Raw genomic sequence first — 23,090 nt, 5'->3', positions numbered from 1 at the left:
GGGCCGCATGTGGCCCGCGGGCTGTAGTTTGAAGACCCCTGGAGAGCGTTGGCCTGCGGACTGAAGGGTCCCAGGTTCGATTCCGGTCAAGGGCATGTACCTTGGTTGCGGGCACATCCCCAGTGCGGGGTGTGCAGGAGGCAGCTGATCAATGTTTCTAGCTCTCTATCCCTCTCTCTTCCTCTCAGTAAAAAAAAAAAAAAAATCAATAAAATATATTTTAAAAATAAAAAGAAAATGATGAGACTAAGTGTGTCTGAAATGGTACAAGAGGCCACATAACTGTAATAGAGAATAAGTAATGAGCCAGAAAGAAAATTGAGTGAGCAGTCGTGTGAGAATATGTGGATCTGTGAAACACATTTCATAGAAGAGTGTATGTCACAGACTATATTTTTGTGAAAAACAGAATACGGGTCCCTGAGAGACCATGTGATTGGTATGAAAAAGAAACCAGCAAAGCCCTGGCCAGTTGACTCAGTGGTTAGAGTGTTGGCCCACAGACAGAATGGTCACAGGTTCATTCCCAGTCAAGGGCACATAGCTCAGTTGCAGGTTCCTCAGCCCTGGCAGGTGTGTGTGCGGGAGACAACCAATCAATGTATCTCTCTCACATCAATGTTTCTCTCTCCCCGCCCCCTTCTTCCCCTCTTCTACTCTCTAGAAAATCAATGGGGAAAAAATATCTTCAAGTGAGGATTTAAACAAAGACTTTTAAAAAGAAATCAGCAAAGCTATAGTTACGTTTGAATGTATACGATAAGCTGACTGATGAAAATGATGGTGTAAACGGCTGAGACAGGCCGTGAGAGGCTGTGTCTAAGGCTTCTTGAGAGTCTCTAGTATTAATTGTGAATTAGTGACCACAGGCGTCAGAAAGTGACCGAGGGCAGGTGATCCTGACACCGAATGGGTGACTGGGGCAGTGTCTGAGAAGCCGACTGCATGGGTATGTGTAAAACTTCGCAAGAGACTCTTTTTTTTATTATTTCTTTATTGATTAAGGTATTACATATGGGTCCTCATCCCTCCATTAACCCCCAAACCCACGCCCCTCACTCATGCCCGCACCCACCCTGGTGTTCGTGTCCATTGGTGAGGCTTATATGCATGCATACATGTCCTTTGGTTGATCTCCTTTCGCCCACTCTCCCCTAGCTTCCCTCTGAGGTCTGGCAGTCTGATCGATGCTTCTCTGCCTCTGGATCTGTCCCTGTTCGTCAGTTTATGTTGTTCACTATATCCCACAAATGAGTGAGATCATGTGGTATTTGTCTTTCTCAGACTGGCTTATTTCACTTAGCATAATGCTCTCCAGGTCCATCCATGCTGTTGCAAATAGTAAGAACTCCTTTTTTACTGCAGCGTAGTATTCCATCGTGTAGATGTACCATGGTTTTCTAATCCACTCATCTGCTGATGGGCACTTAGGCTGTTTCCAAATCTTAGCTATGGTGAATTGTGCTGCTATGAACATAGGGTGCATATACGCTTTCTGATTCATGTTTCTAGTTTCTTGGGATATATTCCTAGGAGTGGGATCACTGGGTCAAATGGGAGTTCCATTTAAGAGACTTTCTTAAAGGCTGTTCATCAAACACTGGTATGTTGGAAGGTGCTTGAGAAGAAATGTGAGACAAGGCCGCAGACAATGTCTGAGATGCTGTGTGATTATGTATGTGTGTGCGACTCTGAGCTATAATCAAAGACTGGGGGGGCGTGAGTGTGAAGAGGTAGGGGAGAGGGCGATTTTGTGTGGTGAAGAAACTTCATGAGAAGCCAGTGGTGGCTATAAATCAGTGACTATTTGTATATGCGAAAATGACAGCCTACGTGGTTGAAACATCAATAGGTGTGACTCCGTTGCATGTGGAAAAGTGACTGCTGTGAGTAAATATTGGTCATATTGTCTGAATGAGATAGGTTATAAGGCATGATCATAGTCCTGACCGGTTGCTCAGTGGTTAGACCATCAACCCATACACTGAAAGGTCCCAGGTTCGATCCCCAGTTAAGGGCACATACCTGGGTTGCAGGTTCGATCCTTGGCCCAGTCAGGTTGCGTGCGGAAAGCAACCAATCAATGTGTCTCTCTCATATTGACATTTCTCCCTCTTCTCCCCCCCACTCTCTCTAAAAATCACTGTAGCCTGGCTGGTGTGGCTCAGTGGTTGAGCATTGACCTATGAACCAGGAGGTCACAGTTCCATTCCCAGTCAGAGCACATGCCCAAGTTGCGGGCTCGATCCGCTGTGTAGGGCGTGCAGAAGGCAGTGGATCAATGATTCTCATCATTGGTGTTTCTCTCTCTCTCCCTCTCCCTTCCTTTCTGCTATCATTAAATATATATTTTAAAAACACCAATGGAAAAAATACTCTCCAGTGAGGCTTACCAACAAAAAGACATGATCGTGTGTATGAATTCTTAGTAGGAGACAGTCAAAACTGGGAGCCAGTGACAGAAAATTACTCCTTGCTGAGAGAATGTCTGAGAAGCCGTGTGATCCAGTGTGGACGTGAGCCTGTTCCTAAGAGACTGCAGGAGAGGCCATAAATCCAGGGCTGTGTGTGTGACTGTGTCTAAATATAGTAAGGGAGAATGACAGGCTGCATGAGAGAACACGGACCGAACATGCCAGGCTGTGGGAAAGTCCTCTTGCTTGTCCTCCCCCCAAAACCCCTCCTCCTCAGCCCGGGCTCCATTTCCCCTCAGTTCTCCAAAACGTGAAATGCTGGACTTCCCCCGGGACGTGGCCTGGGTTCCCTTCCCTCTTCTCAGGAACTCCGGTCCAGTCCGGGCCCTGGGGACAGTGTTTATCCCCGCTCCCCGCCCCTCAATGTCCACATTTTTCTCTCTAACGCAGGCTCTTCCTCTTAGCACTTCGCAGAATCTCTTAAGTTTTGTTTATTCCTGCATTCAGCAAAAATTATTGAGCCCTGCAGACACAGCAGTTAGCATGGGAGACAAAAATCCCTACCCTTGCCTTAGCCGGTTGGCTCTGTAGGTAGAGCAGTCAGCGGCCTGCAGGCTGAAGGGTCCCGGGTTCGATTCTAGTCAAGGGCACTTAGCTTAGTTGCAGGCTCCTCCCGTGCAAGAGGTAACTAGTCGATGTGTGTCTCTCACATCGATGTTTCTGGCTTTCCCTCTCTCTCCCACTCTCTTTAAAAATCAATGGAAACATTTCCTTGGGTGTGGATTAAATAATAAAAATCCCTACCTTGCCGAAGCCAGTTTGGCTCAGTGGATAGAGCGTCGGCCTGCAGATTGAAAGGTCCCAGGTTGGATTCCGGTCAAGGGCATGTACCTTGGTTGCGGGCACAACCCCAGTAGGGGGTGTGCAAGAGGCAGCTGATCGATGACTCTCTCATCGATGTTTCTAACTCTATCCCTCTCTCTTCCTCTCTGTAAAAAATCAATAAAATATATATATTTAAAAATCCCTACCTTTGTGGAGCTGGTATCCACCAAGAGAGGGCAAAAACAAAACAAAACAAAAAAAAACAAAAACCAGAATACAATACATACATCATACAAGGCAGCAGTGCAGTAATTACCAGAGACAAGACTTTTTCTCGCTCTTTGTTTAAATAAGAAATCTGCAGTCATTTCATTGCCCAAACATACAGGAAGAGATGAAAGCGCCGATAATCCCCTCCGCGGGGAATCCTATGAGTGTTTATACAGCTTAGACACCGAGGGAATATCAGTTATAACATTATTACCCGGGCAACGGCTGCCTAGATAAAGCAGCAGTACAGGTTTCTCGTATTTGTTTCCACAGCGCTGCTGTCTGAAGTGTTGGAATACTAACAAGCCCTCTTTGTTCAAAGCACACTCTGAGGCAGGCTTACCTTCCAAGGAACAGAGTACATCTCAATGTCAACACACCTTATCGCCCATAAAACAAGATTAACGTTCTTGAGAAAGTTCTGTTTTAACATTAACCCTGACCAAACGCACTTCTTCGACTTTGTTTTAAGTTGTGGGATGGCATTTCTCCCTTTGAATGCAGGAGACATGGCCTTGCTACCTTTCTGAGACACCTTACTGTCACTTTAAAAGATTCTTGGTTTTTTGCCCTCACCGGTGTGGCTCAGTGGATAGAGCGTCGGCCTGTGGACTGAAGGGTCCTGGGTTTGGTTCCAGTCAAGGGCATGTACTTCAGTTGCAGGCTCCTCCCTGGCCCAGGCCCTGGTCAGGGCATGTGCAGGAGGCAACCCATCCATGTATTTCTCTCACATCGATATTTCTCTCTTTCCCTCTCTCTTCCACTCTCTCTAAAAATCAATGGAAAGATAGCCTCGGATGAGAATATTTTTTTAAAAAAATTTTAATGCACTTTCTTTTTAAAAAAAAAAATATATTTATATATATATATATATATTATTGATTTTGTACAGAGAGGAAGGGAGAGAGATATAGAGTCAGAAACATCGATGAGAGAGAGAGAGTCATCGATCAGCTGCCTCTTGCACACCCCCCACTGGGGATATGCCCGCAGCCAAGGTACATGCCCTTGACAGGAATCGAACCCGGGACCCCTCAGTCCCCACGCCAACGCTCTATCCATTGAGCCAAACCGGTTTTGGCTTAATGCACTTTCTTGACTCCAGACCTACAGAATCAGAAATGGGTGCAGCCTAGCAATCCATGATTTCATCAACCTTCTGGATGATTCTGTTTGAGAGTGTAAGCCCCTTGAAGTCCAGGATTTGGGGCTGTCGTTCTCTGCGACATCCAATGCCGAGAACAGCATCTGACACCCAATAAATGTTGTGTCCAGTAAATGTTGGATAAATGTATTTAACGAGCAAATCATCTGCTGTATGCCAGGCATTGTGTTAAGAACTTGAAAAAACCTTAGCGTCCAATCTTCGCAACAAACCCTATGATGTAGGCTCATGGAGGGGGGGTGTCACCCAAGTTGCTCTGCTGGGACGTGACCAGGCCAGTTCCCTTCTGACCAGCCCTTCTGCAGGCCCTGAAGGTATTCCCAGCTGGGCCCCTGGGACTGGGTATCCCCAATTCACTCCGGAATCCTCCCCGCACTCTGTCACTTCCCCTTCTCACTTCCCTTGTGCTGAACTCCCCCATGCTGACCACAGGGGACCTCTCCTTCAGGAAAGAGGAGGGTGGGTTAAGTCAGTGTGCAGAATGAAGCAATGATCTCAATGCCCACCACACCCTGTGAAGACGGACAATCTGAGCATGCCAGTCATTTCACCACCCTGTTCACCGGCGCCATGAGGTTGATCCTGTCATGGTAGAAGGTATGCATTTTACAGGACTCAGCCCAGCCGGAGTGGAGCAGTGATTGAGCATCGAACCAGAAGGTCACGGTTCTATTCCAGTCAAGGGCACATGGCTGGGTTGCAGGCTTGATCCCCAGTAGGGAGCGTGCAGGAGGCAGCCGATCAACGATTCTCTCATCATTGATGTTTCTCTCTCCCTCTCCCTTCCTCTTGGAAATCAATGAAAATATTTTTTTTTTTAAAAAAAGATGCCCTAACTGGTTTGGCTCAGTGGATAGAGTGTCAGCCTGTGGACTGAAGGGTCCCAGGTTCAATTCCGGTCAAGGGCATGTACCTTGGTTGCCGGCACATCCCCAGTAGGGGGTGTGCAGGAGGCAGCTGATTGATGTTTCTAGCTCTCTGTCCCTCTCCCTACCTCTCTATAAAAATCAATAAAATATATTTTTAAAAGAAAAGAAAGAGGAAAGAGAAAGAGAGAAACAGGCTCACCACAGAGGTTCCAGTGACTTGCCCAAGGTTACACAACTAGGAAGTTGGTCTTGCTCCAAAGTCCAGTGCTCCATTTCCCTTCTCTAGAGTTCGTTCAAAGAGCATTCATTGAGTGCTGAGGGGTTGGTAGGTGGGGCATGGGGTGTGGGGATACAGTGATAAACAAAACAGGGCTGAGATTGAGACCAGAAGTAAGGAGAGGTGAGTAGAGGAAGGTGGCTCGTAGACAGAGGTGACAAGGAAGAGGTGGGAGCTAAAAAGTCTCCCCCCGCCCAACTGCTGCCCTTTGCCCTCCCAGTTCCCCTGCCCCTGGTTCCTCTTTTCCCACCGACTCCCAGCGCACATAAAGCCAGGCGGGGCTGCAGGAGCTCAGTGTGCACCATGCCCACCCCAGCGCAGGCCTCCTGGCTGCTGCTGCTGCCACTGCTGCTGCTGCTCACCCTGCGGGCCACAGGTGAGTGGGTGAGCTTAGCTGGCCCAGGGTGCCCGGGCCCGCCAGTAACACCCTGACCATCCCTCCCCGCACCCTGGTACAGGCTCACAGCCCGTCGTCTGCTTCACCGAGTATGAGGAGTCCTCAGGCAAGTGCAAGAACCTCCTGGGCGGAGGTGTGGGTGTGCAAGACTGCTGTCTCAACGCTGCCTATGCCTTCCAGGAGCCTGGCAGCAAGCTCTGTCAGCCGTGCAGGTGAGGGGGACCCTGGGCTTGGGGGAGGCAGGAAGGACTGTGCAGGGCCACCACGACCTGGACTCCTTCCTTCCCTGGGGTTCCCAAAGGTGATTCCGAGGCTCTTGTCGTGACTATAGCTCTGGGTTTCTCAGCTTCGGTTCTATGGATTTTGAGACCAGAAAATTATTGGTTGGGGCGGGGCAGGGGCGGGGGGGGGGGAGGGGGGACTGACCTGTGCATTGCAAGGTGTTTTGTAGCAACTCCGGCCTCTAATCAGGTGCTAGGAGCAACTCCCCACAGCAATTGGAACAACAGAAATGTCTCCAGACATTGCTGAATGTCCCTGGGCTGCAGAATCACCCCCGGTGGAGAACCCCTGCTATGGTTTGCATGTACTGAGCATTTCCTACATACCAGAAGCATGGGGGGTGGGCTGCAGCCCAGGTGTTTCTGAAGGTAGCTCAAGTCAAGTCCCCTAATTGTGATGACAGCATATATTGAATGCTTACTGCATACAGACGTGTTATGGAGGCGGGAGAGTTTGGGGGATTCTGAGGGCAGTTCCAGGCCCTAACTATGGTGACAACTTCACATTCATTGAGCACTTCCGGCATAACAAATGCATTGCGGAGGCCAGGGGCAGCTGGAGGATTTCCGAGGGTAGCTCTGGTCTCCTAATCATGATGCCAGCTTGCATGTATTAAGTGTTTACTGTATGCCAGGCATATTTTCTAACTGCTTACTGTAGGTCCCAGATACACTGTGAAGATGAGGAGCTTGGGCACATACCTCAGTTGCAGGCTCCTCCCTGGCCTGGGCCCTGGTCGGGGCTTGCACAGGAGGCAACCAATTGATGCGTTTCTCTCTGTCTTTCCCTCTCTCTTCCACTCTCTCTCAAAATCATTGGAAAAATAGCCTCGGGTGAGGATTAACAAACAACAACAAGATGAGGCGCTTGGGGATTTTTTGAAGGCAGCTCTGGTTCTCTAGTCATGTCAGCATCTCTCATCTCACATTACGCTGCGCAGGTGCCTAAGGATAGAGCTGGGGTAATTCTGACGGGTTCTCTGAGCTTGTTGGGGTGATGGCTCCTATTTATTGAGTGCTTCCTGTTTGCACAGTGGTTGCCCAGTGGGTTTCTGACAGCAGTTGTGGGCCCCTGTCCTAATATTTGCTTACTGCATTCCTGGCACTGTCCTTGGGGGGCTGACAAGGGTCTCTGATCGTGAAGGTAAATGATGTTTATTAAACACTTACTGTATGCCCATCCTTCCCATCTGGTCCCCCAGTATCCTTGAGGTAGGTACTCTCCTTGTTTCACACATATTTCTCCCACACCCCCGCCTCTGCCCGCCTGCTCTCGCCTGTCCCGTACACTGTCCTCGCCAGCTCACGGACAGGGCATCTGTGCTTCTCTCCGCAGGTCCCCGCAGTGGTCACCCTGGTCCAACTGGAGCCCCTGCTCAGTGACCTGCACTGAGGGCTCCCAGCTGCGGCACCGGCGCTGCGTAGGCTGGGGGGGCCAGTGCCCCGAGAAGGTGCAGCCTGGGACCCTGGAGTGGCAGCTGCAGGCCTGCGAGGACCAGCCGTGCTGTCCTGGTGAGGAGGATCAGCAAGGCGGCCCTGGGAACAGTGGGGACAGAGGCCCGGGGGCGGGATCGCGCCTGCTGTTTGTGAGGCTATAGGAGGAGGCAGAGGAGAGTGGTGGGGGCTGAGGTCAGCGGGAGCCTGGTCCTGTGGGCCATGGTGAGGATGTCGGCTTTTATTTTGATTGACATGGGTTACGGGCAGCGGAGAGATGTGATCTGACTTGGGTTGTGATCCGCCCCCCCTCCCTGCTGTCAGGAGGCAGACACGCTGTGGGGAGGGGTGAAGCAGGTTTCCGGGGGCAGGTGACTGCAGTAGACCAGATGGGTGGTGATGGTGGGGACAGGACTAGCTGATGTGGGCTTCAAGAGGAAGCGAGCACCTGAATGACACCCCCACCTCCATCCTGTCCCCCTCCCTTCTCTCCCACAGAGATGGGCGGCTGGTCCAACTGGGGGCCCTGGACATCATGCTCTGTCACCTGCGCCAAAGGGACCCGCACCCGCCATCGGAAATGTGATGAGCCCGCCCCCGAGTGTGGGGGCTCCTGCCCGGGAGAGGCGCAGGAGTCGGAGGCCTGTGACACGAAGCAGGTCTGCCCCAGTGAGTGAGGCAACCACAGGTGGCTCTGGGGGTGATGGAGGGAGCTGCCAGTGTCGGAGGACTTCAGCATGCGTGACCTCACTCGGCCTCTCTCTCCCCCTCCCCACAGCACATGGGGCCTGGGCTGTTTGGGGACCCTGGGGCCCCTGCTCAGGCTCCTGCCATGGCGGCCCCAACGCCCCTGTGGAAAGACGGAGCCGCACGTGTACCGCGCCTGAGCCCTCCGCAAGGCCTCCTGGGAAGCCGTGCCCAGGGGCAGCATACGAGCAGCGGGCCTGCAGCGGCCTGCCGCCCTGCCCAGGTACGTAGGGAGAAGGCCTCTGACGCTCTGCTCAGACACAGATGCCCTGCCCTGTCCCTGGATAAATCTGAGACGGTGTGACCATGTACCTCTTTGTTTGGGGACGGCCTGCCTCAGGGTCTGAGGGCTGGAGCAGGGAGATTGAAGTGGCCTTTCCTCACTCCTATTCTCCCCCACCCCAACAGTGGCTGGAGGCTGGGGGCCGTGGGGCCCAGTGACTCCCTGCCCAGTGACCTGTGGCCTGGGCCGGACCATGGAACGGCGGGTATGTGATCACCCTGTGCCCAAGCACGGGGGCCCCTTCTGTGCCGGTGAAGCCACGCGGATCCACATCTGCAACACGGCCAAGGAATGCCCTGGTCAGCGCCTCAAGATGCACCATTTCCACGCCTAAGCCCCCCACCCTTCTCTGCTGCCCTGTTCCCGCTGCTAATGCCTTGGTCTTGCCTTAAATGCCTCCCCTCCCGGCACTGATGCCTTAGTTGCACCTCTGATCACCCATTCCCACGACTGATCGCCGCTACTCTGCCTCCTCCCCCCATCCCCCCAGCACTCATCCCTTCCTTTCAGCCTCCTTGCTGGCTCCCTTCTTTGGTGCGAGCCCCTGCTATCCCTGTCTCTGCAGTGAATGGAGCATGGGGGCCGTGGGGGGAATGGAGCAAGTGCATGCGCCCGAAGATACCACAAATCAAATGTCAGGAGATCCAAGGCTCGCAGTCGCGCGACAGGGACTGCCTCGGCCGCAAGTTAACTGGACTTCGCTGTGCCGGGCATTATCAGGATATCCGGTACTGCTACGACATCCAGCGCTGCATCTGTGAGTGCCCCCAGCCTGTGCTGTGAGGGTGGGCAGCCCAGGAAGCGATGGGGGTTTCTGATTCTCTGCCATGGACCCCGTGACCCTGCAGCCTCTCTCACTAGCCCCCGGAAACCACTAGTTCTGACTCAGGAACTCCCTCTTCTCATTGCAGTGGAAGGCTCGTGGTCAGAGTGGAGTACCTGGGGGCTGTGCACGCCCCCGTGTGGACCCAACCCCACCCGCAGCCGCAAGCGCCTCTGCACACCCCATCTCCCCAACTTCGCGTGAGTAGCGAGGAGGCAGTGAATGCCTAAGAAGGGGCAATGATACCACTATGTATGTCAGATATCCCCAGCCAGGGCTTCTGCCCCTGAGCCTAAGGTGCCTGCCTTGCCCAGTGCCATTTCCCAGCTTCAGGAAGTGGGGGAAACTAAAGAAGAAGCTGATAGGAGATACCGATGGGAGAGTTAGCAGCCTTTGTGCCCATAAGTCACACATTCAGTCACTCAGTCACTCCGCCATTCCCTCAGTCTTCCGTGTGTCGATTTGCTCTGCTTTGATGGGCTTGTTCAGTCACTCATGCCTCCATTCACTTACTCCTTCAGTTCCATGCCTCTGTGGGTGGCTCAGTGTCTCACTCAATGTCTCACTGCCCCCAGATACTATAAGGCCTTTTTGGCAACGGTTGTAGACACACACACACCCCAGATCCCACGGGTCTCCCAAGAGATCTAGGTATATGGTAGGAGGGGCAATGTTAAAATATGTACACAGATAATAATTTAATTAAAAAAAATAAAAAAAATAAAAGTCTTGTCAAAAAAAAAAAAAAGAGAGAGAGAGAGAGATCTAGGTAGACAGAGCCCTGCTAGAAGGCATATGAGGAATGCTTGGTATGTGGGAAAGGGTCTGCCACCTCAACCTGGGTCTAGGAAACTCATCAGGCCTCCCCTGACAGAAAGAGGTCAAGACTGTGTACGCAGATTCCTGGACACAGGTGATCAGTTACTCAAAGTGTTTCCCAGTGGCCAGGTTTGGGAGCGAGTTAAAATACCCATGCATCCCTCCTTATTTCCACACTAGAGGCCTGGTGCATGACATTCATGCACTGGCAGGGGGCAGGGGTGAGGGGCCTCAGCCCAGCCTGTGCCCTTTCTCAGTCCAAGAGCCCTTGGGGGATGTCTGACTGCCACAGGGGTTGGGAGAGGCTCCTGCCATTGCCACTGTGCCCCTCTAGCCATCAGCCCAGCTTCTACTGAGCACTGACCACCAGGGGGCAGCTCCGGTGTTGAGCTTCTGCCCCCTGGTGGTCAGTCAATTTGCATTTTACCCTTTTATTATATAAGATAGCGTGCATCAAACTACCAGATGAAGTGGCTTGTTCCTATCTCATGGAAGGCCTACAATCTGGAAAGTGGTCTCCAGCTGTGGGGTTAGAGTGGGTCCTAAAGATGCATTAGTGTTAAGTGGAAGCATGAAGGACTCGACAGAGTGAGGGAATGAATGGAGAAAGGGATGATTGAGAAAATCAGGATATGAGTGAATGGAGGGCTTGCCTAGTGAGAAAAATAATCCAGGCAAAGACCATTCTGGACACGGCACTGAGTCTGGATAAAGAGGAAGAGAGACAGACATTGCCTTGGGGCAGAGATTTGGGCACAACAATAAGGCCCTGAATGCTAGAGCAAAGCATTTGTTTTTCCAGTGGGCAGTAGGGAGAGAAATGTAAAGAGATTTGGATGTAAGAGAAGGTAGCTAATGCCAACTAGTAACAATTACTGGTATTTATAAGCACTTACTGTGTACCAGATACCACTCTGTAACTTATTTATCCACACTCAACCCAGTGAGGTGGGTGTTATTATTATTATTACTAGAGGCCCGGTGCATGAAATTCATACACTGGGGAGGGGGTGTCCCTCAGCCCAGCCTGCACCCTCTCCAATCTGAGATCCCTGTGGGATTGGGCCTAAACTGACAGTCAGACATCCCTCTCACAATCCAGGACTGCTGGCTCCTAACTATTCACCTGCCTGCCTGCCTGATTGCCCCTAACTGCTTCTGCCTGCCACCTTGATCACTCCCAAACTGCTCCCCTGCTGGCCTGATTGACACCTAACTGCTCCCCTGCCGGCCTGATCACCCCCAACTGCCCTCCCCTGCCAGCCATCTTGTTACAACATGGTGGCAACCATCTTGTGACTACATGGGAATAGCCATCTTGTGACAATGTGGGGGTGGCCATCTTGTGAGGGCCCATTTGCATATTACCTCTTTATTATATAGGAGGATTTTTGTTTCCATTATTCCCATTTTTCAGATGAGAGAAAGTGAGGCACAGGGAAGGTAAAGAAATTGCCCAATATCTCACAGTTAAAAATAGTGTTGGGCACATAGTATGCACTCAATAAGAGTTTGTTGAATGCATTCTTGGATTCCCTGAGTGTCTTCCTCCATTCCCCCCTAATGCTTCAGGCCCACCATTACCATCGTGGAAGGTCAAGGTGAGAAGAACGTGTCCTTCTGGGGGACACCATTGGCAAAGTGCGATCCGCTAGAGGGGCAGAGGTTGATGGTGGAGGAGAAGAAGCCATGTCTACACGTGCCTGCCTGCAATGACCCTGAAGATGAGAAGCTCTAATACCTCTCTTCCCTTCTGGCACTCTGACTTCCCAGACCTCAATAAATGAGCCTCTTCCTCAAGAATGGGGCAATAGCATTTTCTAGGCAAAAGGGCACAGCATGTCACAGTGGCCTGTTGTGGAAAACTGTATTTTCCACTGTGGCCAGTTTGTCAGGAATGAAGGCAAGTATCCATCCCTTCACTGCTGCTGAGGCCCCCAGTGTCTTCCCCCCACACCTACTCCCCAGTGTCTGGAGTCACCCAGCATTACCTTCTGCAGAGCTCCATGATATGGATTTCCTGTTTGGCTGCTCACCCTGCCAGACGCTTTCCGATTGGCTGATGTGCCTATTATCCATCTCCCCGCCTCCTACAGCTCCCTAGGTCCCCACCTACCAGAGCCTCTGGGCTGGCAGATTCCACATCAATTCCAAGTAAACAGCAGCAGGCAGCAGAGACATGGCTGGGGTGGCGCCTGCCCTGCTGCACCAGCACCTGCACCCACCCACTCCCAATAGCCCAGCTCCAAGGCTACAATTAAGGGCAACAAATAGCTCTGGAGGAGGAGGGAGGAAGTGCCTATGGGTGCTCTAAGCTGGAGCGGGAGGGGAGAGGGTAAGGAGAGATGCTAGAGTCAGCATCTGCCAGAAGGAGCTCAAACGCAGACACATATTCCTGTTAGCATTTGTTCATTCCTTCAAAACATATTAATGTCTACTGTATACAAGAATTAAGTCTGGAAATCTGGGGTGGAGGAGGGCTGGTAGGAGAGGACATCTGAACAAGAGAACAGACTCAGAGTAGGTGACCCTTTCCTTTGAACATTTATTCAACACTTCTCAACACCTACTGTACAGTATCCTAACAATAGTCCTGGATACCTTTGGGTAGAGGAAAGAAGAGGAGTTGTCTCCACAGCGAAGGGAACAAACCCAGACATTAATACCCTTAGCACTTGCTCATTGATCTTATCACTTATGAATGCTGGGGCCCTTGCAATGAGACAAAGCATAAGAATCATCATAATTATGGTAATAGCTAATACATAGAGAGTACTTTCTCTGTGCCTGATAGTATTTTAAGCCTCCATAGCATGAATTCACTTAATCTACAATGAAACTATGAGTGTCACTATTATTATCCCCATTTATCAAGGAGGAAATAGACACAAAAGGTAGTAGGCTGAACATTTCTCAAGCACCATGTCAGGAGCAGAGTTTAGGATTTAGTGCTGTGAGTGGAGGGGCGCCTCTGTGAAGGGGGGTTCAGATGGAAGATTTGCGACACCCCGAGTATTGTCAGAATACTCCGTTCTTTGGGTTAATTTCCTCTTGTGTAAAATGGACCAGTTGATGGGTTGGGATGAAGACAAAGTTGACAAATAATCATCTTGGGAGGAATAAGCCAAAATGAGGGGTTCTGGTTGCTAATACAGAGTATGAGAGATGTATGAGAGAAAGTGTAAGTTGGTGTGTGCGTGTGTGTGTGTGTGTGTGTGTGTGTGTGTGTGTGTATGTAGTGTGAGGCACATATCCTTGTGTATGTGTGATATGCAGACCTATGGGCCTGTCCAAAAATGAAGGATGTGTCGAGTGGATGTGCAGTGAATGTGCAGTTACAACCGTGTGTGCACCATAACAATGTAAGTTATAGAAGTGTGTATATGCACGCATGCACATTAGGGCAACATGGTTATGTGTGTGAGAGTTATAAACGTAGGTACACACAACAACAAAAGCATTCTTTTTTAAAAATATATATTTTATTGATTTTTTACAGAGAAGAAGAGAGAGGGATAGAGAGCTAGAAACGTTGACGAGAGAGAAACATCGACCAGCTGCCTCCTGCACACCCCCCACTGGGGATGTGCCCGCAACCAAGGTACATGCCCTTGACTGGAATCGAACCTGGGACCTTTCAGTCCGCAGACCGACGCTCTATCCACTGAGCCAAACCGGTTTCGGCAACAAAAGTATTCTTGGAGCCACTTCTTTTAAATTCCTGCTGGAGAAGATGGAGACAGGGCAGAAGAGCCTTACCTCTGCCTCAAGGAGTTGAGATACTCCTGGGGGAAATCTCCATTCTTCTGTAAAACAATCTATTAAAAAATTAATTTCTGTAAATTGAACCACCTGGAGAAAGGGAATGATGTTGGGGTTCATAAGTACTAAGAACCTGGAAATGGGGCCCCTGGAAAGAGGCAGTCTGGTGACAGATTCCCAAGAAGTCAGGTCTGTTGACCTGCAGCTGCTCCTTTTCCCCAGAGAGGGCACCATATGTCCAGCACAACTTGTTTGTTCCAGTTATTGAGCAAAAAAATGGGACCACATACTTCGAAATATTGGGAAATACCTGATTCTTGGGTAGTTCCCCAAAGTGGAGAAAGAGGATCTGAAATGGCAGAGAAGGCACCCATGGGAGAGGGGTAAGGTATAGCCTCAGCAAAGGCCTGGAGGTGAGACCGAAGCTGGCTGGGATGGAGGACGAAGTAGAGGGCGGCTTGGAAATATTTGACTTGAGGACTGTGGGAGCCTATTGGAAGAGGAGATGGGATCTGAGTCGTGGGGGAGGGGACTTCCTGAAGACCTTGATCAAAGATGATCTTTGAAGGGGCAGGGGACACACTTCCTGGAAGAAATCATAGCACATGCAAGAGTGGAGGTTGCCTCTTCCCCATCCCACCCTTAGAGGTGAGTCAAGATCATTTGTAGTTTGAAGGCAGACAGACACTCTTGATTCCAGATTCCACACCATCACTACATTGTTTAAACAAGCCAATGAAGTGATGAAAGAAGAATGGACACATGGATAGGTAGATGATTCACTGGAAAATCCTTCAGGCAGAGGAGACGTCACATCTGTCTGTTTCTTGCCATGTCTTCTACCTACCTACCTCACTTGGTCCACCAACATCACTCACTATGGCCCATCCAGTCCCTGCTTACCTCTCCAACCCCATTTTCTGCCACAATCCCCCCTGATCAATTTGTTAAAGCCACACTGGGACCTCTTTCTGGCACATTGTTAAAAAGAGAAAAACATGTATGGATCACATGACCCTTTAGGAATGAATTGGAATTGAGTCCCTTCTTGTGTAAAATGGAAATGATTAATTACCACCCCATAGGACTGTTGTGAGGATTGGATAAGACAATTACATGTAATCAGCTCAGTTAAGCATGGGGTACAGTCAACAAATTATTCTTTTTAAATGAATTTGTACCTTCATTGTAATCAGGACCTTAATAGGAGCTGACAGACTGGCTTCCACAACCCACCTCTGTCCAGAATATACTAGTAAAGGTCATTTGCTCACGTGACAAACATTTGGCACCTACTTTGTCCCCACCCTAGTTTGGGTCTGCCTCTGTGGTACAAAGAGTACTAATTATGCCAGGTGGGTATTGTGGGTTTTGGTTGTTCCCATGGCAAATGATTGGGGGTGTACAGACCCAGTGTGTGTGTGTGTGGTGTGTGTAGATGGGAATAGATGGACACATATCAGGGCTAGAGTTTAGGAAATATGTGTGTGGCTGATCTAGTTTGTCCATCATTGTCTGTGGGCATGTGTTTTGTCTGGGTGTGCATACTTGTGTGAGTTTCCCTTATCCTCTGTGTGTTGGTGTGCTGCCTGTGTGCATATGTAAGTGTATACATGTGCATGTATGCCCATGTATGTTATCCTGGGCTTGTGTGTGTGTATAAACACCTAGATTGGTATGTGTTCTCTCTCTCTCTCTCTATGCCTTCGTGTGTTTCCTTACTTTTGTGTGTGTCTACATGTATTTCCACATGTGTGTCATTCCCTGTGTGCCTCCAGCCTCCCCTCAGGTGTGTACCCCACTCAAGTGTCCTCCTCCACCTGTCTAATGCTATCTAGGCCTCCGTCACACCTTTCTGCCTAGCTGAGCCTGTGTGTACCCGGGAAACTGATCTCCCCGCAGGCTACTCCCAAACCTCGTCGTGAGAGGGTTATTTCTCTACTTTTGTGCCTCGGGGTGTGCCTCCATTGCCACCCCCACATGCCTTCTGTGGTGACTATCCACACTGGAAACCAAGTTTCTGCGGAGGGTCTTTCGTGTGGGCGCGATTGGGTGTGAAGACCAGAACGAAGTGGGGTGCGGGGCTTGCCTGACCACCGACTCCGACCCTCCCAACAAGCACCCACCCCACCCCCACTTCCCAAATTGCGCATCCCCAATCGGATTGGGGGGGAAGGGAACAGGATGCGGCGCGGCGCGTGCGCACTGCCCCCTTCAGCACCGCGGACAGCGCCTTCGCCCCCGCCTGCTGGCGTGCGCCACCGCCGCCCCAGCACCAAAGGCGCGCTGACGTCACTCGTCATTCCTCCCCAAACCCCCCTGCCCCGCAGCCTTGGTCGCGTCCGTGGTACCGCCGGCCTAGCCGGACTGCACCACGCGGGGCGCGAGATAGGGAGGCGCGGGCGCGACCATCCGCGCTGCGGCGGTGGCGACTCAGCGCTGCCTCAGTCTGCAGCGGGCGGCGGCAGAGTCGCGTCGTGCGTGAGAACGCAGCTGTGCTCCCGGGCCCCGCGCGGTCCTCCCCCGCGGCTCCCGATCAGAGGGCTCCTAGGACCCCCTGCCCCGCGCCGCAGCCATGAACTACCTGCGGCGCCGCCTGTCCGACAGCAACTTCATGGCCAATCTGCCAAATGGGTACATGACAGACCTGCAGCGCCCGCAGCCGCCCCCGCCGCCACCTGCTGCCCCCAGCCCTGCGGCCACGCCCGGCCCCGCGACTGCCTCTACCGAGAGGGCCTCCTCGGCCGCCCCTGTGGCCTCCCCGGCCGCCCCGAGCCCCGGGTCCTCGGGAGGCGGGGGCTTCTTCTCGTCGCTGTCCAACGCAGTCAAGCAGACCACTGCGGCGGCCGCCGCCACCTTCAGCGAGCAGGTGGGCGGCGGCTCTGGGGGCGCAGGCCGTGGGGGCGCCGCCGCCAGGGTGCTGCTGGTCATCGACGAGCCCCACACCGACTGGTAAGCCACTGCCGCGGACGTCTCCCCGCGGGCCTGGGTCCCCAGATGGTTCCGTGGCGAGCAATGATTGAGCGCCACTTGCGTGCCCAGCACTTGACCCCCTCGCCCAAACCCTTTTTTGCTTAAATTATTATGCTGGGTGCTTCCCTGTGCCCCGCCCTTACTCCCCGTCACCCCCCCTCCCCTCCCCACCCCCGCCCAACCATCACCGCCAGGGCCTCCTCCATCTAGACAGGGAGCAGTCATCAGGCACCTGTTGTGTACCTCCTTCCCAGAAGCCTTGGCTTCCACGTATCCTGTGAACATTTGAGAACCTAATGTGCCCTTGCTTTCTCCCCCCACCCCCCGCCCACAACCCTCCACTAACGGCCTTGTCCTCTAATGAATCTTCTGAGCATTTATCAAGTACCTGCAGTGTACCTCAACGGGAGCCCTTCCCCAAGGCCGTTGGCTCCCATGAATTTTGTGAAAATTCATTGAGAGCTTGACATGTATCTTGTGCCCTTGACCCTTGCCCTAAGGCCTTTTCCCTAATAGATCTTGTGAGTATGTATCCAGAGTGAGTTATATGCCCACCCCAGCCCTCTCCTCAAAGACCACCTCCACTATTCAGTGAACATTGATTGAGTGCCTGCTGTGTATCCCACCCCAGCTTCTCACCAACGGTGTTGCCTTTAATGGATCTTGTGAACCTTTACTGAATGCCCTCTGTGTGCCCCAACCTCAGCCCCCCCGCCCCCTCCAAGGGCTATTTCTCCAAAGAATCTAGAAACCATTAATTAAATGCTAGAGGTATGCCCCATCCCCAAGCCCCTTTCTCAAACGTATCATTTTCTTCAAATGAGTTTCATGCCCATTTTTGAGCCTTCTGTGTAATCCTTTTCCTACAGGTGATTAGAATTGAATGTAGAAATGAATCTAGCAGGCATTTACTGAGTGCCTCTTTTATCCCTCATCCTCAAGCTACTCCTTCAAAGACCTTTCCTTTGGTAGACCCATCTAGCCCTTATCAACTGCCTACTGTGTGAGCCTTCCCTTAAGACTCTTTCCTCCGGTGTATTCAGCAAGCATTTATCGAGTGCCCGCTGTTTACCCCAAGCCCTTTTCCCAATGCCTTTGTTCCAGTGGCTTCCATCAGCAGGTGTGAAGCACCTTCTGCATGATCCAAACTTAGACCCTCTCCCTAAAGGCCTTTGCCTCCAATTAATACAGTAATCACATATCTGGCACTGTGGGCACCATTTCAACCCCTCTTGCCAGAGCCCTGATCTTTTTAGTCACTCCTTGGAGCATCTGTGGACCACCTGCTGTGCACTGGATTCTGTGCCTTCGCCACTAAAGTCTTTCCTCCCCGTGGATGGAGGATCAAGCTTACATAAGTCAAGTTTCTGCATCCCCACTCCCCTTCCCCAAAATATTTTTCTCCAGTGATCCAGTGATTTTACGCCCATCCTTAGCCCTCCCTCCCCAAATATCTTTTCTCTGAATGGATTCGGTGTGCTTTATTCCCTGTCTGCCAGGTGCTCAATTCAAATCACCTTCCCCCCTAGGCCCTCTCTTCCAATGAGAGCGTGTGTGGAGTCCCTTCTGTATACTCTGTGCTCACAACCTCCTCCCCAGAGTCCTTTTCTCCCAGTGGGTCCAGTGAACATGTATGTGTATAGGGAGGATGTGCCTGTCGTGTGTAGGTAGTACATCCCTCTTCATTCCTCTTAGAATAACCTGCACCAATCATAAAGCCTCTCTCCAGGGTCCTGCATTTGGTAAGTCTAGAGCCCGATTTTTAAGGGTTACACCACCCTTTCCACTCCCTTCAATGTCCTTAGGATTCCCTCTCTCACTCTTAAGTCATACCTCAAAGGGCCTTCTTTCTATTTAAGCCACTAAACATTTATTGAGAGCCTACTATATAAAGGTCATTCCAAATCTGGAAATTCTGCCCCTGTCTCAAGTGCTACCCACCCCCCCCCCCTATCCAAAGGGCCTACTTCAGTCTAAATATATTGAGTACTAGTTCTTTACTAGTTAGATAACCACATGCCCAGGAACCCTTACCCAGCAGCCCTTCTATTCAGAGCCATTTATCCACTCTACAGATATTAAATGCATAATTTTCATGTGTCAGAGTGTGGGAGGCATTTATTAAGCACTACTAGGATACTAGGATAACCCCTTCTTCAAGTCTTCCCTCTAATCCTAAACATAAACTGGATTATCTATCTTTTCCTCCATTTAACACCACAGTTCTTTAATGAGCACTTATTGTATACCTCTAAGAACCCTTATTCAATGCCCCTTCTCCCACCCCTCTTGTAGCCTAATTCCCTTTTCAATAATCTTCACCCTGCCCCAAACTACACAATCCTGAAAGCTCTTAATGTGCACCTGCTGGCCAGGTTCCCTCCCCCACTTAGTAACCATCTTCTCAACTGCTCCTTCCCCCAATGAATCCAAAAGTCAGTTATTAATCTCTTACTGTATTCTGTTCAAACAACCACATTCCCATCCCTGCAGCAGGCCCTCCCAGTCTCTTCTCCAACAATCCACAAAGCGTTTGTTGAACACATGGTATCATTCCCTCACCAGCACCCACTCACACAGATGCCATCTTTCTGGCTAAATTTGCTCCACTGACGTCAGCAAACTTTCCTGAGGCCCCTTCTGAATATTGCTAACCACCCTCCTTCAGACTTCCCTTCTCCACTCTGACCCTCCAGACAGGTGCTTTGCTGCTTTTTTCTTCATTCTAGGAAGCACTTATTAATTACCTACTGACTACTGACAGGACATTTCCCCTTTCCATAATCACAACTCGTGTTTCTCTTTTTTCCTTCTAATTTTTCCAGCAAACATGTATTGAGAACATGCTGAATTCAGTGAAAGATTCTTCTCTTCCCCTTCTGTACACCAGAACCACCTCCCCTTTATCCCAGCAGCTGCTGTGATCTTTTCTTCCAGTCAATCTAGCAAATATTTATTTGGGATCTGCCACAGGCGGAGCAGAATGAATAAAGAGAGAGACCCTGTATACACCAGGCTCAGTGTGAGGAACAGAGACCTCTGCATCACCAACCTGCAGACATTCGTGCACGTTTTAGGCACCTCAGCTTGGAATAAAGGAGGAGTTGTGCAAATTCTACGGGATGATACACCTAAGTACAGTCTGACACCTTTCCCGCCAAACTTCACCACTCTCATTCTTTTTTGGGTCTTGAGTCCTCCGTGATTTAAAGTTGAGACTCATCTTCCATTTTTAGAGATAATTTTGTCCAGTGTTTTCCAAACTGTGGGCCACCTATTTATTGGCTTGTGACCAGCATTTCATTTGCTTCATGAAGTAGGATAAATGAAAATAGAAAATAAAAGAGTATATTGCACATAGTAAGTGGAATTATTATTTAGTAAAACTGTTACTCCAATAAGAAATATAATCAATAATATATGCCACATAATATATATGACATATACTATATAATACATTTATTATATAATGGGTTTATAGTATATAATGTATATAGGTGTGTCCTTTTATTCATGAAATGAAATAAAATAGAATAGGAAATTTCAGACTCCATTGCACAGAGTAAAGATAATTATTTACTGAAACTTTCATTCTAATTATCTTATATAATAAAAACCTAATATGCAAATCGACTGAACAGTGGAACAACTGGTTGCTATGATGCGTACTAACCACCAGGGGGCAGACACTCAATGAAGGAGCTGCCCCCAGCCTGCAGGCCCCAGGCCAGCCAAGGTGGGTGCCAGTGGGCACACAACCCCCCCATTGCCCCTCTGATTGCCCCACAGATAGACCCTAATCACTGGCCAGGCCTAGAGACCCTACCTGTGCAGGGATTTCATGCACTGGGCCTCTAGTATACGTATATTTAAACACATTCTACTATACATTCTAGATACATCTACACATAATATGTAATATGCCATATATTGTATGTTATATATTATATAAGACACCCCATTTTATGTTTGCTGTATACCATATTATATGTGTCTTATATAATATGTATTAGTTACATAGGGTGGGTTATTATGTAAATATTTACATAATGGGTTATATAAACTATATTTCTTATCATGGCTCCTTTTATGTGACTTCCCTAGAAGTATCTCTCGAGGTTGAGATTTGCATGCAGATTTCTTGGGGAGAGCTCTGAGAAACAACACCTGTTACGGGGGAGGTGTAGGGGAAGCAAGAGTTGGCAGAGGGAAAGATTGAGCTATGCTGCAGCCATGACAGAGGCCTCAGACTATCTACTGGTGAGCTCTGGAGCTGGGAGGACACTCCAGAGTTACCCCAATGGAATTGGGATATACATTTTCTGAATTCCCGCATCAGTCCATCATTGACCACAGGCTGTCCCCTGTAGGGAGGAACAATCTTGGGGAAGGCAGATTCGTGCTACAGAGGGCAATTCCCAGGGCAGGACAACATTGTGAGGCTTCAACAACTGCTGTTCCCAGAAGCTGAGGGATAGATGTGGAGGCCTGAGGATAGAGGGGTGAGGATCTGGACGGAGCACACAGTCTACCCTTTGTACTACTCAGATTCACTTGCTTCTTAGGGGAAGTTAACCCCATCTGAGAACAGCATTTCCAGGATTGTAACTGACCTTATTTTCTGGGAGAAACCTGAAAGAGCATGGTTGGTGGGGTGAAATGCAGCCTCCACTGCCACAGTTGATAAGTGCAGCATAAATAAATGATATGCATTGTCTTCTCTTAGACATTCTAAATTCCCCTCACCCTCAGATGGAACCTCTCTTGGTCTTGGTGGCTTACCTGGTGCGTGATCCATTCCCTCATCCTTGAGAGATCTCTGAGCCCTTGGTCCCCATGCTCTCCTCAGGCTGTGGCTGCTATACTTGTCCCTCTACCATCAAAGTTGAGCAAAGAATACCAATAGATACCCAAGCAGATCATCTGGGTTCCTCCATGCCCCCACTGTAACACCAGCCACGCCCCTTCTGGTGATCAGGGTCATTTACCCCTGCCCAGATAGTGACTCCTCTTCATGTCTGTTGGCATGCAAAACCTGAAGTGTCCAGGTAGCACTCACAACTTAGAATGTAATGGGATTATTGCTGTGTTTCCTGGTAGTAGTGTCCCCCCTTAGAGAATCAGGACCTCTGACCTTGCAGAGCTCTGAGGAAACAGGAGACACACATTCCAAAAGTGGATCACTGAGACTGATGGTAAGCTGGGCCACGCCTACTTCCACCTCTGGGTTCCCAGACCCATGTATTTTACCTACAATGGTCATTGATTTACGGTGTACACTGGGTTTTGGAGGATGGTGCCCCATTTGTGCACACTATCCCCTCCAAGCTGGGATCTTAGCTGAGGCTGCAAGAAGTTGTTCCATAATTCTATGAGGCCAGCAGCTTCTGGGTGCTGTGGTATATAGGTCATCGGTTGAGTCCATGGTCATAGGCCCACCTTTGCACCTCCTTTCATGGCTGATGTAATGTTTTGCGGGATCCAATACTGTGTAAGCCCTTGAACAGTGATGCTGTCTCGGGTCCTGCAGTCAGGAAAGGCAAACCCATACATAGAATATTCCAGTCAAAATTCCTCATTACTCTTTCCAGGGTGGAATAGACCACAAAGTAGGTGATTGGTCTTCTTGAGGGATGCTGCCATGTCAGGGATTCAATACTGGTCTCTGTTGCTGACAGGTTGAATATACTGCAGTAATTCTGAAGGTCCTCACATATAGCCTCTATCTCTATTCCTCTTGCCACTTTGTGC

At 50.1% G+C, this 23,090-nt stretch overlaps 2 protein-coding genes across 5 annotated transcripts in view; both read left to right on the top strand.

The window, feature by feature from the left end:
- The first annotated feature begins 5,246 nt into the window (after positions 1–5,246).
- CFP (complement factor properdin) lies at positions 5,247–12,407 on the top strand. 3 transcript variants are annotated; one of them, XM_084871237.1, is made up of 10 exons: positions 5,247–5,271; positions 6,041–6,196; positions 6,279–6,429; positions 7,835–8,010; positions 8,431–8,601; positions 8,711–8,902; positions 9,088–9,261; positions 9,528–9,719; positions 9,874–9,985; positions 12,177–12,407. In XM_084871237.1, exons 1-10 carry the CDS (start codon positions 5,262–5,264, stop codon positions 12,340–12,342), a joined length of 1,500 nt encoding a protein of 499 aa, XP_084727363.1. In that variant the 5' UTR covers positions 5,247–5,261; the 3' UTR covers positions 12,343–12,407. The 3 variants fall into 3 exon arrangements, with proteins under 3 accessions (XP_084727363.1, XP_084727365.1, XP_084727364.1); XM_084871239.1 differs by lacking the exon at positions 5,247–5,271 and adding an exon at positions 5,816–5,943; XM_084871238.1 differs by lacking the exon at positions 5,247–5,271 and adding an exon at positions 5,833–5,943 and having other exon boundaries at positions 6,137–6,196.
- Positions 12,408–16,753: 4,346 nt separating this feature from the next.
- The window catches only part of SYN1 (synapsin I), a 28,838-nt gene continuing 22,501 nt past the window's right edge, over positions 16,754–23,090 (top strand). For both annotated transcript variants that reach the window (XM_084870583.1, XM_084870582.1), the window contains exon 1: positions 16,754–17,318. In XM_084870583.1, coding sequence (XP_084726709.1) covers positions 16,942–17,318 — 377 coding nt within the window. In that variant the 5' untranslated portion in view covers positions 16,754–16,941. The remainder of the gene's footprint in view (positions 17,319–23,090) is intronic.

The sequence above is a fragment of the Pipistrellus hanaki genome (assembly GCF_964339955.1).
Source record: "Pipistrellus hanaki genome assembly, chromosome: X".
NCBI lineage: Eukaryota > Metazoa > Chordata > Mammalia > Chiroptera > Vespertilionidae > Pipistrellus > Pipistrellus hanaki.
This window is presented reverse-complemented; position numbering and strand designations above follow the sequence as displayed.

Excerpts from the sequence above, each read along its gene's own strand:
- CFP (XM_084871239.1), top strand. The coding sequence starts at position 5,880 with ATGGGGTGTGGGGATACAGTGATAAACAAAACAGGGCTGAGATTGAGA. Across the intron at positions 8,602-8,710 it reads CACGAAGCAGGTCTGCCCCA|CACATGGGGCCTGGGCTGTT; the intron begins GTGAGTGAGGCA and ends CCCTCCCCACAG. Across the intron at positions 9,986-12,176 it reads CCCCATCTCCCCAACTTCGC|GCCCACCATTACCATCGTGG; the intron begins GTGAGTAGCGAG and ends CTAATGCTTCAG.